This window comes from Haliotis asinina, chromosome 1 (assembly GCF_037392515.1).
Source record: "Haliotis asinina isolate JCU_RB_2024 chromosome 1, JCU_Hal_asi_v2, whole genome shotgun sequence".
Taxonomy (NCBI): Eukaryota; Metazoa; Mollusca; class Gastropoda; order Lepetellida; family Haliotidae; genus Haliotis; species Haliotis asinina.
Genome location: NC_090280.1, coordinates 88152217 through 88169979, shown reverse-complemented (window position 1 = coordinate 88169979; position 17763 = coordinate 88152217). Strand labels below are relative to the sequence as shown.

General features: G+C 38.6%; 1 protein-coding gene across 7 annotated transcripts in view; it reads right to left on the bottom strand.

Moving 5' to 3' along the window:
- The window catches only part of LOC137299120 (huntingtin-interacting protein 1-like), a 73473-nt gene that overhangs the window by 28483 nt on the left and 27227 nt on the right, over positions 1–17763 (bottom strand). For 6 of the 7 annotated variants that reach the window (XR_010957783.1, XM_067831664.1, XM_067831630.1 and 3 more), the window contains exons 3-15: positions 15684–15826; positions 11509–11565; positions 9373–9453; positions 8766–8842; positions 8556–8617; positions 8020–8160; positions 7388–7445; positions 6554–6629; positions 5270–5416; positions 3085–3134; positions 2117–2189; positions 818–910; positions 176–254 (exon numbers count right to left, since the gene is read on the bottom strand). Coding sequence is in view for 6 of the 7 variants with exons in the window: in XM_067831664.1 (XP_067687765.1) it covers positions 176–254; positions 818–910; positions 2117–2189; positions 3085–3134; positions 5270–5416; positions 6554–6629; positions 7388–7445; positions 8020–8160; positions 8556–8617; positions 8766–8842; positions 9373–9453; positions 11509–11565; positions 15684–15826 (1137 nt within the window). In the remaining variant the exon portion in view is untranslated. The remainder of the gene's footprint in view (positions 1–175; positions 255–817; positions 911–2116; positions 2190–3084; positions 3135–5269; positions 5417–6553; positions 6630–7387; positions 7446–8019; positions 8161–8555; positions 8618–8765; positions 8843–9372; positions 9454–11508; positions 11566–15683; positions 15827–17763) is intronic. The other variant, XM_067831646.1, reaches the window with a different exon arrangement.

The following is a 17763-nucleotide window of genomic DNA, read 5'->3' as shown; positions in this document are numbered from 1 at the left end:
AATGGAGATAATTCTATGGAAATATAACTTCTTCCTTACAGTGAATGAGATATCTTTCATTCAACCTACTATAAAAAATCACCTTCACTATAATGATGAAGTTTTATCTTCCCAGAATTATCTACCGTGTTACAGATGACACGCAAGATGAATGGCACAAAAGTAGCATACTCACTCTCAGCTTCAGGTAGCTTTGCCAGGGCATCTAGACTAGCCTGTGCTTCATCTCTCTCTTTCTTCAATGTTTCACTGTCCTGAAAAACACATGACACCATTATAAATTGTTCTTGAAAAACAGTAATAAGTCCTTTTGTCAAGAAGAGAGTCTTACAGTGAGTGAGTTTGATTTTCTGGCCACTTTTACAGTATTCCACAGGGACATAAACCTTTCAAAGTTTCCTACTAGACCACAGGACCAGTGAGAGCACAATAATTAGTCATCCTGTCTACACTTCACTGTCCAGAATAACATTTGCAATTTAGGAAAAATATTCACTGGAAAACCAGGACCACTGCAAACTTATCATTTAGTGGTCCTGATGAATTTTTACTAGCCTGGAACCACTGGACCAAAATATATTTTGCACACAGATTCCAGTCATACCTCACAGCATCAGCTTAATGTGCAGTTGTAAGTATCACATACGTAGCACTTTGGTATATTTCATGAGCACTTATAAGGCTCAATAAAGAGTCAAAGCCCCAGTTATTGGATCATGGTGTGCCAAAGGGAGCAAACGCTGCAGATGAGAATTTCAGATAACTGAACCATCAACACACTGCTAAATTTTGCTTGCAGACTGAATGAATGTTTTACCTTTAATGCTTTATCGGCTGATAGCCTCAGTTCTGATAACAGCTTCTCCATTTTGCTGATTTCATCCTTTAAAGACTGAATGATTCTACCATCCTGGAAGACAGAGATAAAACCATGTAATAAATTCTCATGACAACTGCTGGGTCATATATTGATCAAGGTTCATGACCAAAAGTTACTACACATATATATACATGTATTCTTTACTTCAAAAAGTACAAAGTCTCATGTTAACAGCAATATTAGCTGTGTTATTGAGGTGACATTGATTTGAAGTGACAGAATCATAAAAATGACACAAAAGGTATCATAATAATCAATGCAGGCATTTATCATTCTAGTCCCCCTTTCTCAAAGCAACTGTAGCACTATGATGGTTGCAAGTCTATGTTAAGGAATGGGAGTTAGGATCATCTTTGTGCTATGATGGCTTTTTGGAATGGCCAATGAAAGATATTGATAAATAACATGTGGAGGCCTGTAGCTGTGTAGCAGTTATTGATGTTAATATCAGACATGTGTTTGGCTGATTCATTGCATTTCTAGCCCTCTGACTGACTATCATAAACATGGTGATCTCAATAAATCTAGTCATTTCTCTGGTAGTTAATTATTATAACTATGAACTGATATTCAGAACTTCCCACAAATACATCTATGTTAAGAATACATAAGTGAATAAAATATAAACATCTATACAGTACAGTTTCAGGTCATGCTTACAATGCTTGTTCAGCTTGTTCAGACAATCCAGTGATCAACAGCATGAGCATTGATCTGTGCAATTGCTCAACCAAGCCAGCGTGTCTGACCACCCATTAGTCGCCACTCATGACAAGTATGGGCTACTCAAGGCCAATACCTAGTAAAAACTAGTAAATAAAAACGACACATATGGTGACTCTTTATTGCAGGAAATCATGATATGCCTCTCAATCAAGAGACCCGTGAAGGTCCCGGGGTAGAATAGGCCTTCTGCAACCCATTCTTGCCATAAAGGGCGACTATGCTTGTCGTAAGAGGCGACTAACAGGATCGGGTGGTCAGGCTCGCTGACTTGGTTGACACATGTCATCGGTTCCCAACTGCGCACATCGATGCTTATGTTGTTGATCACTGGATTGTCTGGTCCAGACTCGATTATTTACAGACCATTGCCATATAGCTGGAATATTGCTGAGTGTGGCATAAAACTAAACTCACTCACTCACTCAATCAGGAGACATTATTGGTCACAAATTGATATTTCCACGATTCACCATCCTATCGACCAACACCCAGAGATTATGGAACCAATACCTCTGTCTTCATTCTGTGCATTTCTTGTTTCAGGAACTCAATCTCTCTTTGAAGTCGTTCTATAAGCTGGTCGCTGTAGGACAAATGCAAAACAATAGCATATCATATGATTGTTTCAGGACAATTTGCCACTTAACTTTCATAAAATGCATGCATTATCATTTCTTTGAATATCATCTTTCATGAACTGCTTGCTTACATTTAACAATTTGAGTAATTTGAATAATAAGAAGACAAAAAAAAGAAAATTAAATAAAATATCTCGGTCACCTACAAAAACAACTAAATGCCACTAAAAGACATAATAAATAATAGTTTTTGAAATGGATATTTCTAACCTTAGAGAGAACCTTATCACTTTCCATTTTCAAATTTTATACATAGGGTAACCTGTACTTCTCAATAGTATCTTGGGTAAAGATTCTGACAGAAATTGTGGGTAACTGTGATGGTTTAGTTCCATCTGAGCAAGGTATGCTGTTTCTCAGACTGATCTGAGGAACTGTTACTGTGGATCACAGGGCAGACTTGCCAAAGGTGTCACAGATCTAAGTCTAAACTAAAGGATGGCACTTGAAAGAACTATTGCCTCCATCACTTCCTGCAAGTACAATATCATTAGAACTATATGATACCTCCATGCATGGGGCATATCTTGAAGAAGTGGATATTTTATACATTGTCATTTTTGAGAACCATGGGATATTCACACAAATGGTGTGCTATTGAGAACAAATTTGTGTTCTGTACGGGTCTTTTTTGGATAAAATGGAAATTTCAGAATTGAAGTTGAATCATCTCAGAAAGTCGCCATCTCAAGAACTGACACCTCCTTCATTTCTGCTGGCATGTCAAAGTTTGGTCCTGCTTCTCTCCCATTTGAAAATCCTGGATCTGGACACTTTGTTTCATAAGACTCAAAACAGAAGTTTTGGTCCCTGTCTGCAATACATTATCCCATAACTCACCGTTCATCTGGTTCAGGTGGCCTTCCATTGAAATTGAATGCGCCCATCTCCTGTCCAAAAGTTTTGTCAAATCTGTCATTCTGATGCAGGAAAACAAGAACATGCCACACTGTCAGCAGAGGCTCAAGCACAGCAGACGGTTAGAGCAGATGCAAGAAGGTGAGGTCAAGGTCAGAGGTTAAGGTGATACGGTCAATTTTATGTTGGGTAAGATGTCAAACAGCAAATCCAGAAAACTATTCTCCATACGTAATGTTCAAGTGTTTAATTATAATATGCAGTTCTATCCTAACAAATTTCACAAAATTTTGATATGATGGTTTGAGGGAGACATCTACTGATACTCCATGGATTTATGGTAATCCTTTTGACTGATATTTAGAGTGGAAGTTAACACTATCAGTCCAAATTATCCCAAATTCTTGAGAAAAATGAGGGGATTCATTTCAGACATAAAGGGTATACACCATAACCAAATTTCAATCATAGTTATCAAAATAGTGGTTGAAAGTGAAGTGTTTTTGTAATGATCATGATAATCTTATGACAAGCTAAGAAATAGGTCTGAAATATTTGAACCATCCGATGACCTCTTAATTTCTCCTTATGTATGCACAGTCTATCATGAGGACTAGTCTCAAACAAAGGACATTTTGAAGGAAGCCAGATCTTGATGACCCAAACATATTACTGCTGTTTTTCCTTCCTTCATGTGTATGAGTGCTGTTATTGGTGAGGTATTTCTCTACAACTAAGCCAAACACTCCACGTCAAGCATGCAAAGATCAGTGTTGAGCTCAGGGTATCTGTAGTTAGTATGCCACACATCCACGACTTGCAAGTAAAGCATATATTATTTATTTCATGACAGATACCATGGATGCATTCACCACCAGCTTAATCTTCACTCAGGTTCTAACCAAATTATGCTGAACATAGTCAACCAATCACATTGCAGGATTCTTTCACAAGTAAAACAATAGGTGATGGCAGTATTCACCTATATGTCACAGTGTCTAATACAATATGGCTGTGGTGTTTATGGACCCAGTATATAAATATAAATAGAATGGAGGAATGACACATTTGATTGAAGAGGGTGCATACTATAGAGTATAGAGACAACAGGGCTTGTGAGTGAGTGAGTATTTCAGGAATATCATAGCAGGGACACCAGAAATGGGCTTCACACATTGGACCAATGTGGGGAATCAAACCCAGGATTATCAAACACTTTCACCACTGGGCTACCACATCGCCCCAAAAGGGCTTGTGAGATTCAGTAGCATGTTAGTCCAACTGAGATTTCTACAGAGTTGTTTCATGAACATGATCATGAAGTCACAAAGAGTTAGGCGCTAAAACATGGCAAAATGAGTCAGTAACTTGGCAGTGGAGCTGTTAATATTTCTGTTAGTCATGTTAAAAAGATAAATGCTTTTCTTCAATCATGCACTGAAAGTATCACATGCAAACCAGTCTGATCACTGTAATTACAGCTACAATTTTTTTTGAACAAAAACCTGCTTCACATCTTTTATCTATATCACATTTAACAGCAATGGTGACATACAGACCAAATCAGGCAACCTAAAATCTGAACATTTTATATAATTCAGTATAAAAACTAAACACACAGGAAGAGAATACTGTCACCAATATTCCAGCTAAGAGTGAGTGAGTGGGTTGGGTTTAACACCACAACTATCCTGCTGCTTTGCAGCATGTCAGTTCAATGTGGGACACAAACCAAAAGTGATGCAGGTGTTCACCACTTTGGTAAAATCCACAATCTCAGGTATGGTGCTGACAAACCGATAACAAGGATTTGAACCCAGAACCATGTTTCTGACATGGCATGTTATGTAGTTCTGCATAGTGAACTTCAACCAGTGCCCCACTATTCCACCTATGTCACATGACTTGTCTCTTTGCTCCTTACGATGGCAAGCACAAACAGCATATGGTAGGTAAGTATATGGTAGGTAAGTACCATTCCAAAAAGTCATTACAACTGCATTTATTTTGAACCACTAAGATGTAGAAAAGGGAGGTGAGTGGTACATGACTTTCGTTGCTTTTTTAAAATCTTTCAATAAAGAGGTCTCAAATGTAAAAAATCAAAAGCATTTATGGCTGTAGTCATAAAGTCTTCAGACATGGAAGCCTTGCTGAGAGCTGTTACCTCAGTTGTGTCTATGAGGTTGCCCACACTTTCCACCTCCGGTGTGTCGAGCTCCGGTTCTGGTTCTGGTTCTGGTTCCGATGGGACCACTGCTACAGGCTTCACATGCTTACTGATGTCAGATGCTATCAAGAAGTTGGGTGGTTCCTAAAAAAAACCACAGAATCATTTCAAGTGTGGGAAACGAATTTAATGCTGGTTGGAGTGAGTGTAGTTTTACTCTTCTTTTAACAATATTCCAGCATTATCACGGTGGGGGAAAACCAGGAATGGGCTCCACACATTGTACCCATGTGGGAAATCAAACTCGAGTCTTCGATTACAACTGACTGACACTAGGCTAGCTACCATCCCAAAATGCTCTCAGTTCAAAAGCTGAAGAGAAATCAACCCACAATTGGACCAGGTGGTTGCTTAGACGACTGCACCAACTGTGTCCCTCAAGTATTTAATGAGTAGAAATATGAAAGTCAACTATACATAAAATGGATCAACAGATTAGCTGGTATGTTTACTGAAATACCAGTTAACAATGTGCAAAGGTCAAAGGTCATGGTCACCTTCCATCAAAACTGGCATTTGTTTGCTCTGCCCAGAACACCTGAAGCTAAACTAGGAGGGTTCGGACTGACTGTTCCAAAATACCATAATCCCTCTTTATCACCCAAAACTGAACTTCCTAGAATGGCTTGGCCTATTACAGAAGAAGGTAAAATGAGCACCTAATTTAGAGCATGTAACTCTGAGAGCCTTCAAAGATCAAATGTCAAGAACAGTCACAAGCATCAGGCTATCCTAAGAGTCTCTTGATCCCATCCAGAAGGTAGCTCCTGCTTCAGACATGTATGGATGATATACATCAAGATGCAAAGGTACAAGAAACTGTCAGTACATGAAGACAAATCTTGGACTTAGAAGAGTTCGCCAAGCAGCCTTTGCATATCTTAACCACCTGTGGCACTTTCTACAAACATGCTGTGCCTCAATATTTCACGATACATTAAATGAGTGAGTTTAGTATTACGCCGCACTCAGCAATATTCCAGCTATATGGCAGCAGTCTATAAATAATCAAGTCTGGCCCAGGTATTCCAGTGATCAATAACATGAGCATCGATCTGCAGAATTGGGAACCGACGACGTGTCACCAAGTCAGCAAGCCTGACTACCAGATCCCGTTAATTGCCTCTTACGACAAGCAGAGTTGCCTTTTGTGGCAAGCATGGGTTGCTGAATGAATATTCTACCCCGGATCGTCTCAGGTCCTGACATTAAATGACTCACCTCCGGCAATGCTGGAACCTGGACTAGGTTCTTGAAATACTGAAGTGTGGCACTGCTGTGGTAAAACTGTTTTAACCTGAAACACCAATTATTCACATTGAGAAACCTGCATTATTACAGCTTCATTGCCATACATATCCTATGAAATAAAATAAATGACTAATAGTCATCTCTTAATGTGTGAAGTACAAACTCAGAAAATAACTGGTGTAGTCTTTTTAAGCAGATTGTTCCGACAAGAGAGTGAGTGTGTTAGGTTTTATGCTGCTTTTAGCATTCATCGAGTGGTATCATGTTGGGTGAGACTAGAAATGGGCTTCACACACTGTACCCATGTGGGTAATCAAACCCAGCTCTTTGGGTGTGAAGAGCCAATGCTTGAACCACTAAGCTACACCACAGCCCTGTTCTGACAAAGACTATTATCTAGCCTCATGTAAGAATGTCGAGTTTTGATTTGTCCACGTGACTCTGATAAAATACCATGTACATCCATCACTATCCGCAAGCAGGAGTATAAAAGTCGTGTACTCCCGCTACGAAAGTCATATCACCCCTCTACGCCTCGGTGAAGGGAGAAAAGCATGCACAGACAAGCCTTTAGTGACTTGCAGTGCATTGAGATCAAACAGTGGCATCTCACGTATATAAACACAAGTTGATTCGATGCGTGTTGTTTTCTTTTAAATTAGGGAAAACATTCAGCTGGATAAATGTGTTTTATCAGTCCTGAGTAAGGTTGTATACAACCTTATAATAATACAACCTTATGAGGGACTGATAAAACCCTGTATTTCCCTCGACATGATGTGATAACTTATAGTAAAAACCTACCTTTTGTAACCCTTGAGGAATCTCTCTCGGTGACCTGAGAGTGTGTCAGGGGTCAGACCTGCAACAGCAAGGGAGTGAGAGAGTTTTGTTTTGTGCCGCTACTAGCAATATACCAGCAATATCAAGGCAAGGGACACCAAAAATGGGTACCCATTTGGGGAATTAAACCTGGGTGTTTGGGTGATAAGCAAATGCTTTAACCATTAGGCTACCCCACTGCCTGCGAGGGAGTGAGAAAACCACAAGAGTGACTGCATTTAATCTAATAATGTCAAGCTGTTTTCAAACCAGGGATTGACATTATGAACTTATACTTTGACCTCAGCAAGGTCAGACACAGCAACCACCAGGGGCTACTTCCATGAAGGAACATTTACTGAAGTTAAGCTTGACTCCCATTCTTTAAAACTTCACTTACTAAGGTTACCTCAGTGACATGCAATCACCTTTGTGCTTTGTGAAAGGAAGCCCTGATCTTTAGCAATCTCTTTCCTCAAACATGCTCAAGTAAGAATCTTGGAAGCCATATATCTCAGAAGTCTTTGATAAATATCTGCGTTAAGAAGTAAGAAAAAATGCTTTGGTGTCCTTTAAACATATGTAAGATATCAATATTCATGGATGTCACTCACTAGAATGAAGTCGGAAAAGAGACTTGACCAGGTAGTCATACAGCTGGCAGGAATCTAGGATACACAGGATGAGTGGAGCGAGGCGGCACTGTCCTGACATTGTCATAGAGTTGGCACGGGACATATCCAGTGAACCAAACACTAGAGAGAAATCAAACAACACAGAAACTTAAAGACATGTAGCCTTCAGTGAAAGCACTGACTTAGGTCTAAAGTGTTATAGATGCCTTGATTATTACAAGATGAAAAATCTGAAATGTGATGACTGCTTAACTAAGTCAATATTTGCTAGCACCTGTACTATGTGTTATATTTGGGATTACACTTTCTTAGTAATTTACAGATTCTAGTTCTTGTTGGGGGGTTAGTCTGATCTAGGATTCAAAACCCAACCTCTTTGAGCCAGTCAACATATTGTCAGCAAACTAAGTCGGCTTTTTAGAGAAAATCTCATCAAAAACATCACTTGTTACATTTGACCACTTTCTAAATTGTAAATGGAATTACTGGTATTTGTAGGATCGTTCAATTGTTACCTGCTTGCTGGAAGCTGAGTATCTCGTCCAGGTAGTCCAGCATGTCGATGGAGAACTCAAAGCTGAAACAAGAAGAACACTCTATAGTCAATGAGGACAAAAAGACAAAAAGGTTGATGTGTCTGGGAAATTATTATGGTATATACAGTTCGAATTGCCGCAACTATGCTTCAGCAAACAATACATAAAGATTGAATATCATCTACTTACTAGCTGTTAACATCAGATCCACAAATTTTGTTGAACGTTTCATCTGTCATCATCATATTTCCTGGAATCCTTGGGAACTGAAAGAAAACCAGTCAAAAACAGCTCATCTCTAACATGAACAGAACATGCTAAAGGGTGAGTGAGTGAGTGAGTAAGGGAGGGAGTGGATGAGTCAGAGAATGTGTGAGTGTGAGTGAGTGAGTGAGAGTGTTTTGCTCAAAACAATGCAGCCTCTAATGGCACTATACTTCTATGTCTGAAGAGTTAGACCTGGTATTCACCAATCACATCGTAAAAGGAATCACACATAAAAAGGCTGATGTTTAACAAAAGTAATGTAACACTATGACAATTATAATTTAACTTAACGTATGATCGCTTTGTGAAATGAGACTGATAGGCTTGATGACAATTGCTTACAGTGCTCATGACGTCTGTCACTGGATTGTCTGGCCCAGACTCAATTACTTACAGCCACCATACATCAGGATACTCCTGTGTATGACATGAAACAAACACACCATTCAGTACAAATACAAACAATATCAATGACAAATGACAGCCTACTGAGGCAGCCTGAGCGTACCTTGGATCAGCTGTTCCTTACCTTCCTGTGAAAGGCTAGCTTCTGTTTCAGCAGCTTGCAGTAGGATGCTATTAGTTTCCCATACCCCTCTTTCAGATGACCCTGGAAGAAAAACATGCATAGCACATGCAATCAAAGGCTCAGTGAGTGGAAAAAGATAGTACCCAGTACCTTGGACTTTCTTCTCATCCTTCTGGATATTGAAAATATCTTGTAGCACTCTTGGTCATTTAATTTACTTTCACAATATGTGATATTCTCACAGGGGCAATGAATGAATACTCTACATTTTTCATGCTTCTCAGCCCATAAATATACTTATATCACAGGAATTGCAGAAATGTTGATGGATTGTTGAAGCTGTACATTCACACTGTATCAATTCAATACACTTAGAATTGCATTGCTTCAAAACAATGACCTCACATTTGGTCTAACTGGCAGGGTTCCCTCAAGACATTAATATTTGGAGGTCAGGTTGACTCTCCAAAATTGTTTTGTTTCGTTTCCAACTAACTTCTTATGTGCCTCAAAGGCTGAATTCTAAAGGATTATCGTGTGTACTTTCGAATCAATTTGAAATGAGGAATTAATTAAGTGAAATTTATTACCCATAGCATTCAACTGTGTGGTTTTGATTAGTGATTTAATTGAAGTGACTCAATGTTTGTTTTTATGCCTATTTTCATTTTACACTATGTCACACATGCAGGTTTTCCAAATCAAGGGGAACCCTGAAAGAGTTTATTAACAAAGCAACTCTTTCATATGTGTAACTTTGCTAGAGTTCTCTCTGAATTCTTTAGATTTTTTCTTCCTTAAAACAACATAAATACAGAAAAAATGCAGAAAAATGTGCACGTCGGTATATCACTAGAACTACATTTTTCTCAATAAACATTTCTCCACAAATTTAATGACTTACTTCTTACTTATCTTTTTTACCTAACATCTTACATCCAGAACACTATAATCGATAATAACACAACCAATTCAATCCAATAAACACATCCACTGTTTACAGAAATTGCATTTGTTCAATTTATAGCACAGATGGAGTGATCAAAATGACAAATAAATGACCTTGAACTATTATTCCCTAGCCAACAAAAAAATCTTCCCTCACAGCTATTTCCATTTTCATTGTAAGGAGAAACTTTCAATTCTTTTACAAGGCAGTAAGCAGGTCCAATGATGGGTCTCACAGCACAAGGATCAACAGAGGTTCTTCCTATACCGTAACAAATCTTCTGGAAAATATTTTTTTATCTGGTATGAAGCTGACAATGTAATTGGCCTCAACATACTATGACTAGTCCTGTGGGAAATATTATCACAGAAGCTTCTCTAGGCTGGAAACACTGTGCTCAGATAAATAGAGTGATTCATCTTGAGGGACACAGGTGTATTAATGAATTATAGAGCACCAGTGTAAGGAAAATACCCACTAGACAAATTATCAATGACAGTCAGACATCAAAGATTGTAACTTTACAAAGCTTTCCATGATAAATAAAATGTATGATGCTGAACCTGTGAAGACAAAAATACACAAAAACAACTAAAAGGCACACAAACTAAAGAACACAACAACAAGCACTGAGAAACAAGCACTATTACAAATGCATGCTTTCACTGATTCTTATCACACAGTAGACCCTGTGACCAATTACCATAGATAGATTACTGTGTTTCCTCTAATGAGCACTGAGCCTCTAATAAGCGCTGGGGTATGCAGCCCTGTAAGCGCAAAAGATGCTTGCCTCAAATGACCCTGGCCGGGTCTGGAAGTCCGTTGAAAAAATAAGCACCTTTGCCCTTATTAGAGGAAATATGGTAAACTTCTTCTGATCGTTTCATGAATGAATACAAGTACTGTCAAACATTGATCTCAAAGCTATTCAACACAAATGCAAAACTGATGACTCTTGCAGGAATACACTCTCTTGAACTGAGCTGTTATGTTAAGACAAATGTATGTTTGACACACCAAAGTTTAAAACAATGCGTTATTACAGCTATATCCCGAAGTATTTGAGGTCTTCAGAGCTTGAGTGATCATGATTATGAGGTCACCACGCAGTGTCCAAACTAGACAGCCAGTGTGGCCACACAATCAACCTGACCAGCACTGACACAGTCCGAAGAACTACTTACCCATAGTTTTCCCAGATCTGTCAGGTGACTCCGGTACTTCATGGAATCAATAATGACCTGCAAATGTAACAAGGAAACACTAAACAGTCAGCATCCTGCAACCATTTTCTTACACTAAAGGGGGTGTCCAGCATGGAGTTGTATCAAGTAAAGTTGAGCAAATGCCACAGTAATTCTCAAGACTTTCATAATACTGGTTTATCGAAGAACACCCAGGAGTCCCCCAACAGTGTATTTTAGGACGCAATTGCTGTAAATCAGCAACATGGTGTAGCTTATTGTATGTTTGGATAATCATCACAGTTTTAACTTAGACAAATACATTCGCACTACTCTCTACTCCTTTTTGATATGACGATGATGATGACGATGCATCAGCAGCAGCAGCAGCAGCAACAACAGCATGTATTATATACACAAAATGTTATGCTAGGCCAGACCAATTTTATTTCTTGTTTCACAGAACTATGGCTTCTTAAAAAACAATCCCTCCCGAGTTTAGGTTTTCTAAGGACATATATCCGTAAAACAAGAAATAAATTAATCTGGTATTGAGATAAGCGACAGGTCTGAATATGTATCAGTGTCATCAACCTCCATGTACTGATTCGTCATTTCATGAAGACACCTTGTACTGATGTGTAGTAATATATGTAAATGTGACAGTTATCACAGACACATGAGAACCACCAAATGACTAACATATGACAGTACATGAACAATTCCTCGGTGAATGCAATTGTAATTTGCCATGTGAATGATATTTAACCCAACACTTGACCTAGACTAAGAGAACAATAGCTTGCCCACTTCTGCAATCATTTAAACGAAGTTTCTCGTCATATGAAAATGTGTTTTCTCCATCCAACAGGATGCTTAGCAAGTTAACACTATTTTATAGAAAGATTCAAACCACGGCTGCACCACACAGCAGTTGTGAAAATACTATGAAAGGAGAGAAAATCTTGGTCATTTTAAGGGGTTTTGGGGGAAAGGGCATGCATAAATGTGTTCAGGTATGTTAGAGAGCATACATAAATGTGTTCAGGTATGTTACAGGGCACACATAAACATGTTGCTACAGAGCACACATAAATGTGTTCAGGTATGTTACAGTGCTCTCATAAATGTGTTCAGGTATGTTAGAGAGCATACATAAATGTGTTCAGGTATGTTACAGGGCACACATACACATGTTCAGGTATTTTACAGGGCACACATACACGTGTTCAGGTATGTTACAGGGCACACATACACGTGTTCAGGTATGTTACAGGGCACACATACACATGTTTAGGTATGTTACAGGGCACACATACACGTGTTTAGGTATGTTACAGGGCACACATACACATGTTTAGGTATGTTACAGGGCACACAAAAATGTGTTCAGGTATGCTACATGGTACACACAAATGTGTTCAGGTGTGCTTTTGGAACTTATTTGTGTATACTGGAATCCAGTGTCTGGTTATCTTATCCTCCAAGTAAGCCTAAGAAAATAATGCATCACTTGACGAGAAATTGACCATATCCCTTTAAGTAATGGCCACCTCCATAGCTCTGTCCAGTAACTGCATGAGTGGGAAATGACAGGGTCAAGTTGACAAAGTTAGGAAGTGCATGGTACATCACATTTATTCCTGCCAAACTATTTCCTGGTAGTCCCCTCCACCAACAGAAATATGGAGCCAAGTTCTGTGTTGTCTCCAACTGACCTTTACTTTTAAATGAACTATTCATCAACATTGGTTGTTGAGAGAAGAAGGCAGAGTTTGGGCAATTTCTATACTTTACAGCACCTTGTTTTCCAGTTTAATAACAGTATTTACTACTTTGGTGAAATATACAGCAAATTGACCTATCAAAATGTGACGAGGATGTAAACAAAGAGCAAGCTGATCCTCACACAGCCAAGGGAAGTTGTAAAGATTCAGGATATGTAAAGATTCATGATGCAATGCTGTCATTATGATGTTACGTGTACGTCCTGAAAGTTTTCTCCTGAGAAGCACTCCTTTTCTACACCGATTTATTGGTTATAAGTACCATGAAAATTCTTTCAAAACTGTGATCAGAATTTTTCATTCCTCCTATTTAGAAAATTTTTAAAAATTGCAGGACTTTATTAATAAAATCAGCATGACAACAACACGTTATATTAATTCATCTATGCCACCGTGCTCTTGCCATTTATTGATTTTATGTAAACCTTTAGAGCTGTGTCAGTGAATGAAGCATCAGATTGTAATATCAATTTTGCAGCATGTTAAATTGAGACATCAAAAACTGCATCATTCACTGTTACTCCAGTGGAGAACCATTCATATCCCAGAGGGGAATAATATCTGGCCTCCTGACTGCCAGCAAACCAACCAGCCAATGACCTCCTGATCTGGGTCATTATAGCCAATATATCCCACCAGCACTAAGGCGTAACACCTGCATTTTGTTTACTTCCATAATCCTGTATCACCTGTGTCACATGATATTTACTCATGGGGTTGTGATCTGGATCAGATTAACATTGTTTTAATACATCCAAACAAACCCAGAACATGTAAAGGTTGTTTCATGATGCTGTCAACAATATTCAGGTGGATTGTAATTGTCACTCAACTTAGTGCCTCATGAGCATGAGCCACTGTCTATATTATCAGGGCACTATGACACTCCATCATCTGGAACATACACTGTGACAGTGTGAATGTTATCTGTATCTGTCAGCCCCTTGACTGTCCAAATTGTAAAGCACAAGTATTTAACCACAATGCCATGAATGTACAAGGGGTGTTAACAAAATGACTAAAATTTATTCTTCTGCTTTGCTTGGATACGCAGTGAGACCCCTGATACCCTGACTCCTCTCCTGATACACAGAAACTGCCTTGCATTCCAGACAATTTCATTTCCCCCAACCACCCACCCCAGGGATTTACCCTTTGTCCTTTTGAGGGTCCCTTGGAATTGTACTCTGTTGTGTATCATCACATTAATTAAACTGGAACTGATATCAAAAGCAGGCTAGAAGCAGAATCAGTGACTCAGCGACAACGTATTGTGTCTTGATCAACATCTTAAAGAAATTATTTGGACTTTTCTGCATCCCTGTGGACGCGCTAATCTATTTCACTGCGTCCATTGTCAATTTTTATATGTTTTGGACGCAGGAATTTGCATCCTGTAAACAATGACAGAACAACCATGCAGTTAATCACGTTTTCATTTAATCAAACAGTAGCAATTCTAAGTCACTTCTTCGCTTTAACAATATTTTTCACAAGGTTCGTTTTGTTGATTACATTTGTAAAACACTACCAGCTCATTCCAAGTCAGGACTGAATTTTTATCTTAAAGACTCCAGTAGGTTTATGTTCCTAATATTCTAGTTAAAGGTCATATGTAACCAAAAAATCAAACATAATTAAAACACAGTAATCACTTATTCCTGACAGATAATATACACTGCTGCTTGTAAAAAAACAAACAAAATTATAGGCGTACAATCGCGATTCAAAGGTGCAATATTTGGGCTTGCTTCCCTTGAAACGAGGCCCTCAGGAGACCGAACTTAGTCATAACGGGTATGTGTGCACTCAAGTGTAACGACTGCTTCCACTGGCTGGTACATATACTGATACGCTGAGGGCTTGTTGTGTGTACAGAAAGATGATCTGTTTGATGGGCATTTTCGAAGTATGATTCTTTAAGGATAAGAACATCTTCTATTGCACCTGATGCGCACCTGAAGCTTTGATCTTCATGCTGACCATGTGAAGTGAAATACGAGGGTCTGATGTGTCTTGACATGAGACAAGGTCTGCTAATCCGCATTAATGACTGGTCAGCATGATACAGATGGTGATTAGTAGGCCTCTCTGACACTGAGTGAACCATTGTGTGTTGAAAAGTGCAGTGTGTTGAACAACTGTAAAGGTATCACTATGATTGTTATGTTGTAGTAACTGGCTTTTAATGTCTGTGCGATGAAGGTTGATCATTAGGAACATTTTGGATATTCCTTGATGTATATGAAAATGAAAAATCCAGATATCCAGATATTCAGTTATCCAGACAATTTGCAGGCATCCAGGGTCTCATTGTAATCCATTTTACATCTCATAGATAAACAAGCTAGTTGCTGACACTTGGATTTTTCATCATTATGTACTCACATTTGGGTGCCCATCTCGAAGTATCTTGTGGAGAACGTGAAGAAACTTCCAGCACACTATGGGGTTTCCCTGAACAGGGAGTTTGGTAGCAACGGTCCAGAACATCCCTCCGCCATTGTCTTGAAAGGTACCAAGGATAGTGTCTTGAAGCAGTTAAGGCCATTATTCACAGAGGAAAAAAAGTAGACACTGTCATTTTTTTACTTTTGCATATAAACTTTTGATGACAAATAATTCTCATACATGTACAAAATTGTCATAATTTCCACATGCAATCCATTTCCTATCTTTGCATGTCAGTAGATGTTATGGGTTTATTTGTTTGTATGTTTGCAGTCTGCCCCCAGTTATAATCCAGTTACCGGCTGTCTGTAAAATAATCAAACAGGGAACGGACAATCCAGTAACTCACATCATGACCATCAATCCGAGCCAAGCAGTAACACGATTGCAGAGATGCCAACCCTAAAGTGTTGCAAACAGTAGTTTCAATGTTCAGAATTAGTAGTTTTGACCATAAAATTCGTAGTCAACTAAATAAACAAAATCATGATGGATTCTGAGAAAAAAATGAATGATATTACGGTCACTTGGTTAAGTTATTAAATGTGTCAAATCACAAAGGTATTCAAATCAGCTTTGCTAAAATTACGTTTGTTACTTGCAATCATTCCAGTTCAAATATGTCATTAAATATGATGAATGGAAGGTACGTGAAGTCGTAAAATGTATTTCATCGTTGAAAATATATGTTTTTGTCTATATGTCCAAATTTTAATGTATTTTATTCAAATTTCGTAGGATTCCTAGTGGAATCTTTTTGGTGTAGTTTGAAGTTAAAATTCGTAATGACTACGATAAAATCGTAGAGGTTGGCATCTCTTCCACTGGGATATGATAACATGGAAACCTAGTGAGAATGTCTATGTTTAAGTATGTGAGTTACAATCGTCTTGGCACTACAATGCTCTGTTCATGTGCAAGACCATTTAGAGTTCAAGGAGCATGAGTTAGCCTGACTTGTTAAGACACTGACAGAAGTTAAATTCAGACTCTGAAAATAAATAATTCTGACAGAAACAAATTTCCTTTTTCTCAAAAGGAGTTACAATCAGTTGTGCCATTCAGAACAGAATGAAAAAATATGATTTGTGTATTATGAGACACTCAAGCCATGGGGGATCCTGTAGGTTCTGACAATATGGACCCTTAAAGTGCATATGAGTGTACAAGTATTATTCTTCCATGACATTATGGTACAGACCCTTATGTGATGATGTCCTTTGAGATGAATGCTGACTACAATAATCTCCTCCAATGTTGACCATTCACCACTCTCTGGTCACACAACCCCAATTGGGCCTCCTGCCATCAAATCAACAGATTTTCTCCACACTATTGGACCATTCAACCTCAACTGGGCCTTCTGCCATCAAATCAACAGATTTTCTCCATACTCTCTGGCCATTACACTCCAAGTGGGCCTCCTGTCATCAAATCAACACATTTTCCCAACACACTCTGGCTATTAAACTCCAACTGGGCCTCTTGCTATCAAATCAACAGATTTTCCCCACTCTCTGGCCATTCAACCCAAATTGGGCCTCCTGTCATCAAATCACCAGATTCACCAACATCTCAGGTTTCTCACCAAAATCATTATTTTCCCATTTCCATTCAAAATCAGCTTTACTCGACAATGAGGTACTGACAAGCAGTGACTAATCACATAACGTGACCACACTGGAGGTGCATGGACAAATGGGGGAGGGACAGCCAGTCAGTAACATCAATATTCAAGACTTCAGACATACTGGGATAACAGTGATCCAACATGACCCAACTATTTTCCAATTCACATGCAATTTCTTTCAAAATCCATCATCTTCACAACAATGTATCAACTACATTCACACTCTTTCAAATTCAGGTATGTATACAGTCAAGTCTCTTAAATCCGATACTGTCTGCTGCACAACAAATTGTTGGATTACCGAGGATGTCAGAATAATAAATGAGACTAAGTTATGCTTATTCAATTTGTTACCAAGAAAAGCGTCGGATAAAACTGATTGTCAGA